This window comes from Meleagris gallopavo, chromosome 1, assembly GCF_000146605.3.
Source record: "Meleagris gallopavo isolate NT-WF06-2002-E0010 breed Aviagen turkey brand Nicholas breeding stock chromosome 1, Turkey_5.1, whole genome shotgun sequence".
Classification (NCBI taxonomy): Eukaryota; Metazoa; Chordata; class Aves; order Galliformes; family Phasianidae; genus Meleagris; species Meleagris gallopavo.
Window position 1 is genome coordinate 108013222 of NC_015011.2, and position 16961 is coordinate 108030182.

The following is a 16961-nucleotide window of genomic DNA, read 5'->3' on the forward strand; positions in this document are numbered from 1 at the left end:
CCAAAAAAAGTTACAGCTTTAATTATGAAAGGATTAATTAGCTGTAATCCCAGATGGTAATAAAATTGCCTAAGTAAAATATAATGTCAGAGTGTAGGCTCCCTGTCCCTTCTGCAATTATGTAGTCATTAAAACAAGGTAAGAGCTTTCAAAGAAGTCTATTATGTGATAAAAATATGGCTTTGTTTCTGTTCTAGCTATACACAGTTAGCCGGGACGGAGCTCTCTGTGTGTGGCAGTGTGACACAGAGCTTGATGGTCTGAAGCCTATGCCCCCTAAAGAAGCTAGGCAAAAGAAAAACGTAAAAGATGATGATGGATTTCTTGAAGAACACAAGGGTGAAGAAATTCATGGAAAAGCCAATCCAAATGAACAGGAGAGAAGAGAGAAGGTTAAATATACACGTGTGGCAAAGTAAGTGATTTTTATTTATCCATAGGCAGAGTTTTTGTGGAAGTTTACTATGTTGGGCTTTTTTCACCATTTATTACTCAGAGTAATGTAAAACTGCTCAAGGTTTAGAAATTTATCATAAATCCCGTAATAAATAGTTTTCAGGACAACACTTGTTTGTATAAAAGGTGATACCTTCACATTCAGAATAATAAGTCAGCATAAGATTGTCGATACGGTGTCCTTTAGTTAAGTCTAGAGGCTGTGAGGTATTGCAAGATTGCCTGACTTGAAGAGGTGATGCGATAGCAGTGTTAGGTAAAATAGCTCATCAGCCTCTTTGGTAAACTACTTGGAGATGCCTTTCTGTACTATCTCCCTGTCTGTCCACATCAAATGAGAGATATTTAACAAACAGTAATCTGGTCTTAAGATAGTTGTTGCATTTAGCTTTGCTGAAAGGAGCACAGTGTTTATAACGAAACTAGTCAGTAGGTGAGAGAGAGATAGAGAGAGAGGGATTCCAGGAGGAGTAACTAAGAGCTCTGGACATCAGGCTTCTCTTCCCAGTTTCTCTGATTGTAAAGGGAGTGTATGAAAGCGTCCTACTCCTGACTGTTGAACTTGGCCTCTGTGGAGCATCATTTGTAGGCAACAAAGGAGTTTGAACGTTTGAGTAATGTTCAGTGCATCATGGGGTGCTTATATTCTTAATTCCAGTAGGAGTTATACCTGCAAAGAAATGGGGAAAACCTTCTTCACTAGGCATGTGGTACTCACGACTATTGTCTAAGTAGGAGGCTCACACACAGTAGGATAACCAGTGAATTTGTGAAAGCCACCTGTGATGATCAGAGGTAAATGCACAGTGCAATTCCTCTGAGCTTAACTTTTGTCCCTTTTGTTGCATGTTGTCACTTCTGATAGGAAGACTACAGTAGCAGCTGTAGACATTCAGGAAGAGAAAAGGGAAGAGAATTAGCTTTTCATGAACTATAGGAAATACACATATAATAAATTTCCAGAACTAGTGCTTTTGAGGTTTGTCATAGGATGATGTTGAAATACTCAACCTATATTGAAATGGAGTTATGAGAGTATTCTTTTCTTTTACACTCTTTGCTTCTCTCATTTCTTTGCGCAGGTATTTTTTCAATAAGGAAGGAGATTTTAATAACCTGACATCTGCAGCTTATCACAAGAAAACACACCTGTTGGTCACTGGTTTTGCTTCTGGAATCTTTCACCTCCACGAGCTTCCGGATTTCAATCTGATACATTCCTTGAGGTGAGATATAGGGGTTAATGGTTGTGGTTGGTTGGTTTGGGAGTGAGGGCTGTTGGTTTTTTGTTTTGCTTTTGTTTCTTTGCTTGAGAAGACACTGTATTTACTAGTAATGGATTAATATTGGAGCACAGAAATCTTACACAGGAGCATCGATTTAGTGTTGTAATTTCTGGAAAGGCAGAATCATAGGTAAACTTGTGTTCAGTTTTAGGCCCCTCACTAGAGGAAGGATACTGAATTGCTGAAAAATGTTCAGAGAAAAGTAGCAAAGCTGGTAAAGGGACTGGAAGATGATGTATGAGGAGTGGCTGGAGGAACTGGGACAGTTTAGTCTAGAGAAATAGAGACTGAGAGGAACCTTGTTAGTCTATAACCACCTGAAAGGTGGCTGCAGTGAGGAAGAAGTTGGTCTCCTAGGTGACAAGTAATAGGATGTGAGGAAATGGCCTCAAATTGTTCCATGGGAGATTTAGATTGGATATCATGAGGAATTTCTTCACAGAAAAGGTGGTTAGGCATTGGAATGAGCTGCCTAGGAATGTGGTGGAGTTCCCATCCCTGGAAGTAACCAGATGCGTGGACGTTGTGCTTAAGGGTATGCTTTAGTGATGGGATTAATAGTGCTGGTGTCTATTAAAGTTCATTTTCAATCTAAATGATACTATGATAATAAATACTAAACAGTTCTATTATATAATTCATTACAGAAAAGTGAGCTCTGAATGAGAAACCTCCGAAATAGTAGTTGTTGGCCATAGATTCCTACAATGCTTTGAATTTTCTATTGTTAGTTTCTTTGTAGCAAATAAAGCTAATAGAAAAAAAGAAAAGTAAAAAAAAAAATCCATGTATTGAAAATTATCTATGCATTGTACCTAGGTTGGAGAAAAACATGTATTTTTTTTTCCTATTGTTGTATGAGCCTAGCAATAGAATGTGTAGTTTCCTTGTATAATTCAAAAGAATCCAGTTTTTTGTTTTCTTGAATTTGGGAAGGTCTGCTCTGTTACTGACAAGCGTATCTTTGTTTGGGATATGGATACTCTTGTCTTCGTTGTGAAAAAGGAGGTATCTGTTTGATGTTCCCGAGTATAGTATAGGAACATTTGAATGCTGCTTTTAATGTTACAGTAATACATAAAAATCAGTCAAGTATTCAAAGGTCTTGCTTGAACAGAGGAAATAAATTCTAGTTTCTCAGGAGTTTCAAGATTTATCTCATAAGGCTTGCAAATGGAGGTTTGTTTATTGGGTAATTTTCTTTCTTTAGTATTTCAGACCAAAGGATAGCTTCTATTTCTATCAACTCTACTGGTGACTGGATTGCTTTTGGATGTTCAGGTTTGTAAAATGTTCAATATGTGTTCATGGAAAAATGAGGAATGCTGTGGCAAACAAAGCCAAATTCCTCCTGCCCTTACTGATTCCAAATGTTGAAATGTTGTTAATAATGTACAGACTCATCTTCATAGTGTCTGGATAGACATAGTACACTCTTTTTTGGGGCTTCAGTCTCTCGTGCACAGCCACTTCTGACACGTGGCGTTCTACAAAGTAAGCTGAATGTTCATACATTCATACATACCCAATGGTTAGCATGGTAACTAAGTTTATATCTTTATGCAGTCCTGCTTTTCTTACCAGTTCATCTAGTGAAAAAATTAAAAGGTAGGATGTTGTCATCTCCTTTGCAGCCCATGATGTTGAGAAGTGGAGGATTGGAAAGCTCCAAGCTACCTTGGTTATTCATTGCAGTGAGCAGTTAATAAGGTCAATTGCCAGTAAGGTGACTAAGGTATCTTAAAGATGAAATTGCAAAATGGACAAATGAATTGACATAAACAGGAAAATAGAGTTCTTTTCTAGCATATTTCTGATTTTTGACTGTTTATCAACATCCATCCATTTGTTACAATAACTATTAATAGCACTGTTGTAGTGCTGAGGATATTAAGCCAAGTGGCAGATTCTGGTTGTTAAGGAAATTGACCTTTGAACTTCTGAAATGAAAATGACTTGTATTAGAATCAACACAGAGACATAATACAACCTGTTTGCATCAAGTTTTTTATTCTTTGATTGGTAGATGCAAGTATGTGGTTGTTTTTTTTTTGGTGTGCATTAGCAGGTTCCATCGTTGGATTCATAATTCCAGTCAGTCCTTATGTGTTCACAGGTTTGGGTCAGCTCCTGGTGTGGGAATGGCAGAGCGAGTCCTACGTGCTGAAGCAGCAGGGCCATTTCAACAGCATGGTTTCATTGGCTTATTCTCCAGATGGGCAATACATAGTAACTGGAGGAGAGGATGGGAAAGTGAGTGATACAAGATTACTGAATTATGAACTTAAGTTTCAAAAAAGTTGTAAACGCCTTGGATTTCCATTGTGTGCAGAAAGCTGTGTTACTGTAATTGATTCATATATTTTTCTGTCCCTGATTTTCTTACAAGTTTTGATCTATCTCTGCATAATATATGTTTTGATTTGTGGTTGGTATCCTCTGCAAATAGTATCACTTAAGCTTTTTAGCAGCTTGTTGTTGTTGTTGCTCTGCAGTCACCATAAGCACAAAAAGATCTAATTCATCAGATGTTAGTTTATATTTATCTATGCTGGTTCCTTGATATATTGAGATGAATGAATTTCAATCAACCAGATAATTAGTTTCAATGCAGACTTTATTTCAAATTACTTATAAAAACATAATTCCCAAGCTGATTTTATCCTGCAATGTACCATTGCAGAAGTTTGCTATTTAAAAGAAAAAATCTCATAAATAACTTGTATTGAGATGGAAGCCTAGGCGGACAGATAATTTTAAAGTGTTAAAAGTATTTTTGAGGAGAAAGGATGTTTTGTAGAGTAATCCCAAAATCTCTTGGTTCTTAAATGTGGTGAAGATGGCATCTTCTGTTCATCACAAGTTTTGATGGGGAAAAAGAAAAGACTTGCCACTTCATAGTTTCTACCATTCATATTTAAAATCAATCAAACCCTATAAATCTCTGACTGCAGATAGCTGAACTTCTAAGTTTTCTGTTTGTGGGAAATTTGAAATAGCCTTTCAGCTGTAGCTTTTTGAAAGGGCTCGCAGTTGGCTTTGAATTTGGTGCTTGAAGTTGGCCGGTTGAAGTTTAAGAGTCTGAGATGTTGATTGAGGTTTTCCTTGAAATTTTAACTTTATTTCAAAAATGTTTTGTCTCCACTTAATTTCTGTGTTTATTTGCCTTTAGAGGTCTAGTGACAAGTTGTAGCTCTGCCTCATTTGCGCAATTTCTTCCAACTGTATTGTACATCCCTTATGCTGTTAGAGAGTTTTAGAGCTAACTTTTCTTTACTCTTCTGTTTCCTTATATATTCCTTCTGAACTGATGGTGGAGATTCCAGGAAGGCTTTTCTGATCTCTCTTGCAGGTGAAGGTGTGGAACACTTCAAGCAGTTTTTGTTTTGTCACTTTTACAGACCATAGCAGTGGCGTAACTGCTGTAACTTTTACTTCCAATGGTTATGTCATTTTGAGTGCTTCCCTGGATGGAACAGTGCGGGCCTTTGATCTGCACAGGTAACTTTTTGTATATTATTTAGTTGTCTTTTTTTCCCCCACCCAAAATGCAACAAACTGATGATTGATGGTTTCAGGAACAAGTTGCAAAACTATGAGTACCACTTAATTGGTTTTAGTGCTTTTATTAGTTCAGCCTTTGATTCAAACTTAGATAGTAATTAGAAATCCTGTCACTCTATCCAGTTTCTGTGAACAAAATTCTGGAGGAACTTTGCTCCGAGAAGCTGAAAACCTGGTAAGGGCATTCTCTGCTTCCACAGTAAGAAGTATTCACCTATATAATTATGTTTGTTGTAGTTATAGTGATTGAGTCATTACAGTACAACTGTGTACAAAACTGGATGTGTAAGCAAACCTGTGTTGTCTAGAGAATGGATGTACGCTGTGCTATAGAAGAAAAATCCTCTGAGTATTTTGGGGTATTTCTTCTACAAAACCAGTAATATTTTTTTGAGTCCTGGAATCATACCAAGGCATCTCTTTTTAGGCAAAGAATATATTTTTCTGTACATAGTTTAAGAGACCTGAAAAGGAGTTCGTTTGACTTTAAAAATAAAAATAAAAATAAATCAGTGTGAAATGTATTTTTAGATCTACTTGAAATGGTTTTTCAATTTGTTTTCACGTTTACAACAGGTACCGCAATTTCCGTACCTTTACTTCTCCACGACCAAGTCAGTTCTCTTGTTTGGCTGTGGACTCCAGTGGTGAGATTGTGTCAGCTGGTTCCCAGGATTCCTTTGAAATATTCATCTGGTCAATGCAGAGTGGGAGGCTGTTGGATGTAAGTACCCACAATGAATATTTGAGTAATGAGCTCTTTCTAGTTGCTGAAGTAACACAAATATTGCTGAAGTATTACTGTGCTACCGCACTGGGGAAAAAGAGTTTTCACTCAACTAGTTGTTCAGAATTGTTCTTTTCTACATATTTTCTCAAGGAAATTAAGAAAGTGTAGGTGCTATTATAAGATCAGTACAGATTGCAGGAAAGATTTCGTTGGTGCAAAGTAGGGGCATGAATTCCTTTTGTACTGTTATTTAATTTGGAGGGTGGGAAAACTAACAATTTCAATCTCCAGTGTCTTGCTGCTAGTTTGAAATTACTCTTTGCAGGGTACAGTTAATTATGGAGAGATGCTGTCATTTGCTATTTTCAGTTCTTTAGCATTGTACATCTGATGGCAAATCAGATGAATTCAACAATTCATGTATTTAATTTGGTGTACATGTTGAATCACAGAATGACCGAGGTTGGAAGGGACTTCAAGGATCATGAATCTCCAACCCCCCTGCCACATGCAGGGCCACCAACCTCCCCATTTAATAGTAGACCAGGCTGTCCAGGACCCCATCCAACCTGGCCTTGAACACCTCCAGGGACGGGGCATCCACAGCCTCTCTGGGCAGCCTGTGCCAGCGCCTCACCTCTTCCCCCTGACATCCAACCTAAATCTTCCTCAACTTAAAACCATTTCTCCTTGTCCTGCTGTTATCTACCCTTTCAAAGAGTTGATTCCCCTCCTGTTTATAGGCTCCCTTTAGGTACTAAAAGGCTGCAATGAGGTCATCCCTCACCCTTCTCTTCTCCAGTCTGAAGAAGCTCAGCTCCCTCAGCCTGTCTTCATATGGGAGGTGCTCCAGCCCCCTGATCATCTTTGTGACCCTCCTCTGGACCATCTCCAAAAGTCCTCTGTCTTTCATGTACTGGAGGCTCCACACTTGGACGCAGTACTCCAGATGGGGCCTCACAAGAGCAGAGTAGAGAGGTCAATCACCTTCCTGTCCCTGCTGGCCACCCCTCTTCTGATGGATCCCAGGATACCATTTGCCTTCTGAGCTGCAACAACACACTGCTGACTCATGTTCAGTTTTTCATCTGTCAGGATATTATTTCTGTTGAGAGGAGTGGGAGCTCCGTGCTTGAAAAATACTTGTTACTCTTTGCTCACAGTTCTTTAGTGTTGCCCTTCTGATAATAAGGCAGGGAGAGAAGACTATTCCTAAGTCTTCATCTCTATGAAGACTATGTGCATGCATGAGAGTGGTTATAGATACCTGTGCAGTGGTAGCACTTCAGCAATTTTCTTTTCAACTTGTTTAAATTAGAAGTTGAGAATCAGTGGTATGTATCATCCTTCATGTCCAAAAGTTACCTTGTGTATGGACAAGTTAGGGGTAGTTTTATTGCTGCATTGATAGTTTATTGAATGCACACCGTATGAACTTCAGTTTCTCTTACCTACTTCCATGTTATCTTTTCTTTTATTAGGTCTTATCTGGTCACGAGGGCCCCATCAGCAGTTTGTCCTTTAACCCAATGAAGTGTGTTCTCGCTAGTGGCTCTTGGGATAAAACTGTCAAGTTATGGGATATGTTAGACAGCTGGAGAACTAAGGAGACGTTAATGTTGAACTCTGATGGTAATCTCTACCTCATATTCTATCAAGTATAAAAACATTATTAGAAATGATACAACTGTCTGTCAAATGCAGATGTTTTTTTCTTAATAATGGAAACAAAAGGTTGACTAATTCTCTGCAGTGCAAGAAATTCTTTTTATAGGTTACCAGCTCTAGCTATATGGTTAGCTAAACATACGTATGTTGTCCAGAGAAGAAATACTGTGATACTTGTTAATCATTAGCTGCTTGTGGTAGTTGAGATGACATGCTTGAAAAATAAGGATATTTTTTTCTTAGATAAACATACGATCTTTTCCTAGAAAAAGTTCAAGCTGCATTTTAACCGTTAATTGAATTCTTTGCAGTACTTGTTGTTGCTTTCCGCCCTGATGGCAAGGAGCTTGCAGTTGCTTCTTTGAATGGACAGATAACATTTTGGGATCATGAAAATGCAGTCCAAGTTGGCTCAATTGAGGGAAGACATGACCTTCAAATGGGAAGGAAGGAGCTCGATAAAATTACTGCCAAACAATCAGCCAAGGGGAAGTAAGTAAACGAGATAGCAGTTGAAAAGAGCGTGCTGTGCTGGCATTTGCTTTAGAGTTGGGTTTTTCTTCCACTTATTTTTTACATGAAGATTTCAGAGTGCATCTACTTTTCAACTGTTTTGATTCTGACTCTGGATTTTAAAAGATTTCTGGTGTTGACATCTGGATGTACCTTTTTTTATTGTGTCGACCATCTGATGAGCATCACTCTGATCATCTGTTCTCTTTCACAAGTTTGTGTTTCCAGCGTAATATTGTCATAAGTTTCTCACTTAACAAATGAGATGGGTCTTTAAAATGGATGTTATGTGAACATTTCCTACATCGTAGGTAGATAATTTTTTTTTAAATAATGTAAATATGCTGTGGGATTGTTACAAGTTACTATGTATGTGAAATAATTTTTAAAGGCAACTCGAATTTATTTGCTTTCAAATACTCTAATACAGACATCTTGTGTTTCATTCCTCTCTTTTTCCATTGCTACTCAAACCTCTTTCCTTCCTGTTGCTTCCCCTCAAATCTAAATAACATTTTTTACAAACGTATTTTTTGGTGGTGAGCTCAGCTACCTTCTTTCTCTGCATACCTTGGTGTTTTTTCTCTCTTCTCACTATTCTTAGTGTCTCGCAGAGTGTAACTGAAAGCTCATTTGCAGAGTTGCAGCAGGGCATCAGACATATTGACGTACTTGAAAAAGCTTGAAGTTTTAATTTGCTTGTGATTCGTACATAGTAAAGCAACGAAAGTATTTGATTGTGGTAAAATGTGTTAACATGTGAATGAAGACCTTTACTACTTTTACAATTGAATGATTTCTGTATCTTCATGCTGCAGTTGTGTCTTTTGGCTCCAAATGGCAGTAAAATTAACAGTTTTTTCTTTCTTTTTTATTTTTTTACCAGATCTTTTACCACTCTGTGTTACTCAGCAGATGGACAGTCCATTTTGGCAGGTGGACTGTCAAAATTTGTCTGTATTTATAATGTCAAAGAACAGATTCTTATGAAAAAATTTGAGATCTCGTGCAACTTTTCTTTAGATGCAATGGAGGTATGTGGCTGTAGTGGTTAGTTTCACCCCATATTGCACCCAAGCTTTGATTTTTGGATGTAACCTAATTTAAATAGGATCCCTGAGTGTTTTGATAATTGTGGATTTGTTTTCCTTGCTTTGTGCAGCAGATGTAAAGAGAAGTTATTTCTTAGAAAACAAAATTGTTTCCTGAAATTTAGCTCCTTAGAATCTTTCTGAATTACAATGTGTTTGTGTTAACAAGCAAAATTCTTTTATGCATAGTTAGCCAGTTAACTTAAAATTAATGAAGATTTTGATGACTGATATTTTGTACTAAGCTGATCTTCTTGTGTCAGTTTCTTGTCTTAGCAAAGAAATGAAGGAATTTAGGGTGGACACAGGAAAGTATCACTGTATTTTACAGACGCTGTTTCTAAATAGTGCCAAATGTAAAGTTAAGTTCCTTTGAAAGTAAAGTAAATGATGAAAACTATTGAAAGAAAAAAATTCCAGTAAGACTTCTTAATATCCCTTCACCTGGAGGAATAATGATTGCTCTAGTGTTTACGTCAAGCTGTATTTGGCTGTGGTTCCACGTGTGTTTCCTGACACAAACAATGGTTTGTGAAGCAGTTTTCATTTCTGTTCTCTGCCCCTTATTGTGCCAGCATGGCTTTACACATAGTATGAAAGAATACCAGGAGTGAGCCAACTGGAAAAGAATCGAGGAGGTATGCAAAAATTGAGGGAGAGGAGCATCCTAAAGCAGAACTTCAGTAACTGACTATACCAGGCATTAATTTTAGCACAGTGAGATTGTAGAAGGGGAGGAAAAGCAGGACTTTCTTTGAGGAAATTGTGCACCTTTAGGTATAATAACATTGTAATAATGTAAAGCCACAGTCTGAGGTTTCTTACTCTATGGCCATAAGAATGAAGCATCTTGATTCTGATACATGGTTGCATACAGTTGCCCACTATTCTGTACTAGCCAGTTTTCTCCATGATTTTGGAGGAACTTTATTCCAAAGATACAAAGAAATAATCACTAAATTCTTGAATGTTATGGGATGTTTTCAGTTAATACAGGTGTTGGAGAGGAGATTGTGCAGTGAATGGAACTTCTATGTCTTTATAGGAATACTTAGATCGGAGAAAAATGACTGAATTTGGCAGCATGGCTCTGATAGATGAAGGCACTGGAGATGAAGATGGTGTTGCTATTCCTCTTCCTGGAGTAAAAACAGGTATGGCTTTTGACCTTGCTGTCTTGTCTTTGCGAGGATCAAAATCTTTATTCCTAAAGTAGATGCCAGATATGAAGGCTTTGAACTGTTCAGCTCAGTTTTTGTAGTATGTTTGAACTGTCTGGAGCTTCAAAGGTTTATTACACATGTACCACATTCAATGCTATCTGGAAAAACTTGTGAGACCCATTTTTATTTTCCAGTTCCTTGCTTTGCCTCTGATCTTTCAAATGGCGCAGCAAAATTCAGTCCCGCCACTTTGTTTAGCTTGTTTTATGATCTCTTGTGCAGAGACCATATCTTTTAACTGCCAAGTTTTGACATGTTCCACACTGTCCAGCCTAATTCTAATTATGCTGTTATCATTGATAGGCAGACCATGAACTTTTGGAGGCTATATTAAATCAATTTTCAACTTCTCTTTTAGGTGACATGAGTTCTCGACACTTCAAACCAGAAATAAGAGTAACTTGCCTGCGATTCTCTCCTACAGGCAAGTATTGATGAGTGTATGATTTATTTCTTTTCCTTCTGTATGAAACAGATGAGTAGAAGAGCGAAGGAGTGCAAATGCCTTTGGAGATAGTCTTTCTAGGTGTTATGCAGTGCTGCTGGGTTAACAGTCCCATCTCTTACTCAGTGGATAATTAGGAAGCTTAAGTATGTATTGCATTCAGCTGGTATTCTTCACAAGCAGTGCCACTGCTGATGGGTCCACCAGTGATGCACTGTTTTCTGTCATACATGTTGTAAGCAGCAGAGCATCATCTGTTTGTTATTATTGTTGTGCTTGCATCCTAGAAAACCTAGCTTTGTTCTTAAAAAGTCTTACTTCCTTTTCTAGGACGAAGCTGGGCAGCTACCACCACCGAGGGTCTTCTTATCTATTCGCTGGATGCTGGGTTAATTTTTGATCCTTTTGAGCTGGACATTGATGTTACACCCAGCAATATACGCAAAAAACTGCATCAGAAAGAATACACTATGGCTATTGTCATGGCCCTTAAGCTAAATGAAAAGAAGTTAATTCAGGAGGTTATAGAAGCCATACCTGGTAATGAAGGTACGTGGATCTTCTGTGAAATTTGTAATTGTAATTTTGTAAGCAGAGATGTTTAAGCCAAATAAAGTGAAGCATAAAGGGTAAAGTTTCCCAGAAAGGGGAAAAAAAAAAAGAACTTTCAAAGACTTCAGTCTTTTTACAGTTGCTAAAGACTAGGAAAGAAAGGATGATCTTCTGTTCAGAAAAAAAAAAAGTTCCTGGCGTTAACTTGTTACAATTTTAGCAGTCTGTTTGGTTATCTAGTGACTTTAGAACATGGACTTTGATCAGGTCCAGATTTATGCCAAGTTTTGCATCCATGTAGATAAAGCAACTGTTGTTAGAAGGACTTACCACCTTTAACGTGACTTAGCAGTGTGCCTGTGTGATGAAGAGAATCAGATGATGTCTGGGCTGTACTGTCAAGAATGTAGTCAGCAGCTTGAGGAAAGTGATGAGTCTCCTCTGTTCAGCACTTGTGAGACTGTGTTAGGAGCATGGTGTCCAGTTTTGTACTATCTCATGCAAAACAGATATTGTTGTTCTGGAGAGTCCAGGAGGAGGAATTGGAAAACTATTAGAGGGCCAGAGTACACAACAGCTGAGGAGATGCTGAGAAGAGGGTGAAGCGTGGAAATTTAGGTTGTTGAAATCCACTGTTAACAGAAGGAATGTGGGACTGTTTCTTTAACAGAAAGATAGATTGACTTCAACAGTTTCACATAATATTCGAGTGGCTGCAGAGAGTAAAAGTTTGTTATTATGAGAAATAATTGTATATAATGAGGTCATCGTTGTTCTGAAGATTGTGCTGCTTCATAGTGACCAATTGCTAACAGCATACAGGTACTTCCTCTGTGAGCAGGCAGCTCTGGATCTTTTCAAGCATCCTTTATTGCTTCGATATTACACCTTCCTAGTTCCACTTAGCTCTACAAGAACTATAAAGTCAGGAGCAACAAGACTGTAGTTAAGATGACTTAAGGAGAGAAGGAGACAGGTAAAAGTTCTGAAGAAGAGACGGTGGGGGGAGTATCCTGTTAGGGGGAAAAATATTATTGCACATCTTGGGTAGGAGGAGAGTTAAATTCTTGTTTTTAAATCCAGTAGTGATTGGAAGGCTCAAAAGGAAAGGCTTGCTGAGAGGTGTTGGTACTGTGCCCTAAAGTAGAGTATTGAACATTGAATAGTTGCCAAGACCATGTTCTCTCTTCTGCTTCCCCACATCCCTTCCTGTGGTCTCTTTCTTGTTATTCCAAATAGTAATTCAACACTAATGTCTGTGTATTTTTGTTTTGTTTGTTTCCTCTTCGCACAGTTGATGTTGTCTGCTCATCGCTCCCAGATCTGTACGTGGAAAAAGTGTTGGAGTTTCTGGCCTCTGCCTTTGAGATATCTTGTCATTTAGAGTTCTATCTTATTTGGGCTCATAAGTTGCTCATGCTGCATGGACAGAAATTAAAAACAAGGTGAGCTGCTGTGAAAAGGAAAAAGCTGATAAGGATTTTAAAACTCCTTTCAGTTCAGGACTGAACTGATAGATGCATACATAGGAATTGAAACAACTTGATTTTTACAGCTTCTCTACTAACGAGTGTGTATGAGAACTGGGTTGCATTTGTGGGGATAAAAGCATTTTTCAAATACTGTAGGTAAAACTTTCCATATCTTGCTTAGTCTATAAATGCATGAAGATTTCAAAAGCACCACTAGGATTTTGGGATTCTTTAAAAATGATTATGTACATTAAATACAACTGAAGGATAACAAGCTTGTATTGACTGCACTTTTTTATAGAGTTTGCTTGTGATTACAGCATGCACTATTGACTTTTTAGGAAGTGCTTTGATTTCTTACCAAGTTCTTCAAAACTACGTGGGCTTGCCCTGTGAATTGTATTCAACCTTCTCTTAGTATAGAGTTCATAGACTTCTTGGAATAAAACCGGGTAAAAGCCAGCCATCTGAAATAGAGTCCTGGAGGTTAAAGTAATAGTGCACCGTGTAACTCATGGCTTACCTCAACATTAATATTAATGGTTGAGTGGCTGAAATGGCCAGATCAAATTTTCTTTGTTTCTGTTAAAGTAGAAGTAGGGAGTTTAAAACAAGCTGGCTGTTTTTTGGAAAGTAAGTTATTGTGAAGAAATTGTTGTCACTGCAGCAAGCGGAATTTAGTTCTTCATGCCGCAGCTTGAAGTTAGAAACTGGTTGGCAGTAGATTATTTGTATTTAAATATAATCATTCTTGGCACAATCGAAAGCAAAATGCTTTTGTTTGTCTAATGTTAAATTAGACAATGACACGTATGTTTGTTAAAGTTTTGAGAATATAGAAAAGTACTTGATTTTTATACATAAATATAAATTACAATGCAAGTTGTACGTTTTCTCCATTTAAGGTCGCAGAAGCTGCTCCCCATGATTCAGTTTCTTCAGAAAAGCATCCAGCGTCACTTTGAAGATGTATCCAAGCTGTATGTATTGCTATATTTTAAAGTCTAAATCAAAACCCTTCACTGCACTGTAGAGTAATTTGAAGGACGATAGTGTAGCATTAGAAGTTTCAAGACCCTCTTCTTTTAGAGATGCTTATGCTTTAGGAGAAAAAACATGATCTTGTTTCTAACATGTTCTTATTTTTACAGCTGCGAATGGAATATCTACAATATCAAATATGCATTGGCCATTTCACAACAGCGGGGCGTGAAGCGTGTGGCAGAAACATCAGTAGATGAAGACGACTTGGAGTCTTCAGACAGTGATTATCTTATGCAAGAAGTTCATAGCGACAATTTCAGTTCCTAGTTATTTTTCATGGGAGAAAATCTAAGACAATGTAAATTTATGCAGTGGTATTCACTGGGACTGAGTGGCCCTCATAGTGGCATAATTTAGCTCTTGTTAACAGTGTCGAGTGGGCTTGCATGTGGGTTACAGAGTGGGAGAAATTTAGGATAGGAAATGCCATCTGTGCTTTGTGTAGCCTCTGTCCATAACACCAATGACTGGTTGCTTGACAGCACTGATTTCTTAGTTTTTTTAATTGTTCTTAATTTCAGGTAAGATAAAAACATGTTTTTATTTGTGAAGTTAGAAGTATGACTGGAAGAAATGCATTCTTTATTAAAAACACATTGTGTATAGATTAAGTATTGAGATTTAATTTTAATGTGGCCTTGTCATACTTTGTGATGGACTCCTTTTACCTCTGTTTTTATGTCATTCTTAGTGGGAGGGCTGCTTATTGCTCTCAATTTTTTTTGTTTTTTTTTTTGTTTTTTTGTTTGTTTGTTTTAATACATACATATTATTGGAGCGCTGTTAGGAATAAGTGGACCTGGTTTTCTTGGTTATGTAACTTCCAATCATTGTTTATTAACATGAAAATTGGAAACTTCTGTTTTCCTTGTTTTTAGGCATTGGCATGGGAATTGGCTAATAATGACATTGAGGTTCTGAATGCAAAGAACTATATCCATATTTTTGTTGTTTTCAAGCCATATGTTGAAAGGGCTTTGGTTTAAGGTGCAGCAAATAATAACAATGAGCCAGGATTGATTTTGTTTTCAGTGTATTCTGTTCTTCTGGATTACTTTTATGGTCTTTTTCTACTCTTGGAAAAGAGGTGTGATATAGAAAAGTGCTGCAGAGAAAACTAAGTCCAAAATATACACCAGACATGTACAGTCAGTTCTAAGATTTCAATATGTAAAACTAATATACAGTCACTACTTAAATGAAGCATACCAAATGTTTTGATTTTTTTTTTTAATTATTTTTTTCTTTCTTTATGGAATCTTTGTTGAGAATTTTTTTCAGTTGCTGGTGCTCCCTTGCCTCATGTTTTTTTTCATGATCATGACAATGTTTCAGGGTCTCGGGGCAGTGAAGGGAGTTGCTGGACTGGAGAGACACTTGTTGAAGCTGCTTTGTGGTTTTGTGTTGGGATTTGGAATTGCTTCTCATTCTCTTCCACTCCTCTGCCTCCTTTCCCCACCATGGCAGAAAGTAAGTTACACAGAAGAGAGGCATAGATGTATGTAGGAAGGAAGTAGCATAGAAAGAAGGGAAAAATTCATCTTGGGATCTGTGTAAATCCCTGTGTTTAAGCTAACCCAGAGAACATACTATGTGTCAGATAACATGATTGTGATTGTTACTTCTTAACTCAATTTACTGGTTTTCATATGCACATCTTATTGTCAGACTTGTGTTGTTTTTTGTTTGTTTTTTAAGGACCATGTTCTTGTAAACTGTACAACCCATAGCTCTAATTACTTTGGAGGTGTCATGACACTAGCTTGTGTTATGTAGAAGAGGAGTTCGCTGTTCATTAAGCAAGCTAACTTGATCCCTACATTTTTAATAGTCTTTTGGGTTTGCAATATTAAGAAACACATACCTGGAGAAAATCTGGCCCTTCAGAGCAACTTAGAGATGTGGCTTGGGGTATATTCTTCATGTTCAAAATGTTAAAGATAAAAATTTCACAAAAGTATTCTCTACAAAATGCAAGAGCCTTGAGAGGAAGTGGGAGAGGTGGAGTAGCATCTGTTCTTACACAAAAGGATGTGTTCCATTCACAATTGTCACTTTGCTTGAGCTGCAGCAAGCTCTTAGATTATCAAGATACATTCCATGATGCACATGATAGATAAAAATTCTCCCTCTTGATAAGGAAAGACACATTGGAAAATACTAGAGACTGAATGTTAAGTCTGGTAGGTCCAACTTTGGCCTAATCCTTGTGCCTGTTAGCAAAACGTGCAAGTTGGACACAAGCCCTCTGTGGAGTGGGCTAGGCCTTGAAGCAGTGTCATTTCCTTACCTTCTGTTGCCACTTGAAGCCAAGATGCAAGATTGCAGGTGTGGTTTAATTTGATCTGATCCTGTACAGATGTTTACTTCAACAGGAGTGTTGTGAGAAACACTTAGTAGCATTGTCAAAACTGATTGTGGTACACCACGGGGAAACTGGGGAAAAGGATACAGCACTGCTCATTGAATCATTACAGTTGGAAAGACCTCTAGGATAACCCAGTCCAGCCACCAGCCCATCACACCATGCCCACGGCCCACGGCCCTCAGTGCCACATCCACATGGCTCTCAAACACCTCCAGGGACAGGGACTCCACCACCTCCCTGGGCAGCCCATTGCTCTTCTGCAACAGCTTCAGGCCTTGCTGAGAGGTGTGATGATCTTCACTTGGTCTTGGCTGCAAGCACTGCTTTAGTTGTAGCAAATAGGTGATAGATACACACCAGTCAGTCCTATAGATAGATAGATAGATAGATAGATAGATATATCTATATCTCTGCGATGGAACTTCGCATGCCCGCTGTTCGCCTTCCCTCATGAATACTTAGCCATGGCCCTCCTCGCCCCTAGAGGGCGCCTCCAACACCCCAGCCGAGGGCTCAGCGGCCTCCCGGCCTGGCCCGCCCCTCGCGGCC

General features: G+C 38.2%; 1 protein-coding gene across 1 annotated transcript in view; it reads left to right on the top strand.

Annotated features, from left to right (window-relative positions):
* The window catches only part of LOC100538974 (periodic tryptophan protein 2 homolog), an 18718-nt gene extending 3005 nt beyond the window's left edge, over positions 1 to 15713 (top strand). The window contains exons 2-16 of the mRNA XM_010724494.3: positions 198 to 415; positions 1539 to 1682; positions 2953 to 3023; positions 3859 to 3995; positions 5095 to 5243; positions 5883 to 6030; positions 7518 to 7668; positions 8016 to 8196; positions 9104 to 9251; positions 10354 to 10462; positions 10890 to 10955; positions 11307 to 11525; positions 12823 to 12973; positions 13906 to 13980; positions 14152 to 15713. Of these exons, the coding sequence (XP_010722796.1) occupies positions 198 to 415; positions 1539 to 1682; positions 2953 to 3023; positions 3859 to 3995; positions 5095 to 5243; positions 5883 to 6030; positions 7518 to 7668; positions 8016 to 8196; positions 9104 to 9251; positions 10354 to 10462; positions 10890 to 10955; positions 11307 to 11525; positions 12823 to 12973; positions 13906 to 13980; positions 14152 to 14311 (2127 nt within the window). The 3' untranslated portion in view covers positions 14312 to 15713. The remainder of the gene's footprint in view (positions 1 to 197; positions 416 to 1538; positions 1683 to 2952; positions 3024 to 3858; positions 3996 to 5094; positions 5244 to 5882; positions 6031 to 7517; positions 7669 to 8015; positions 8197 to 9103; positions 9252 to 10353; positions 10463 to 10889; positions 10956 to 11306; positions 11526 to 12822; positions 12974 to 13905; positions 13981 to 14151) is intronic.
* Positions 15714 to 16961: the final 1248 nt, after the last annotated feature.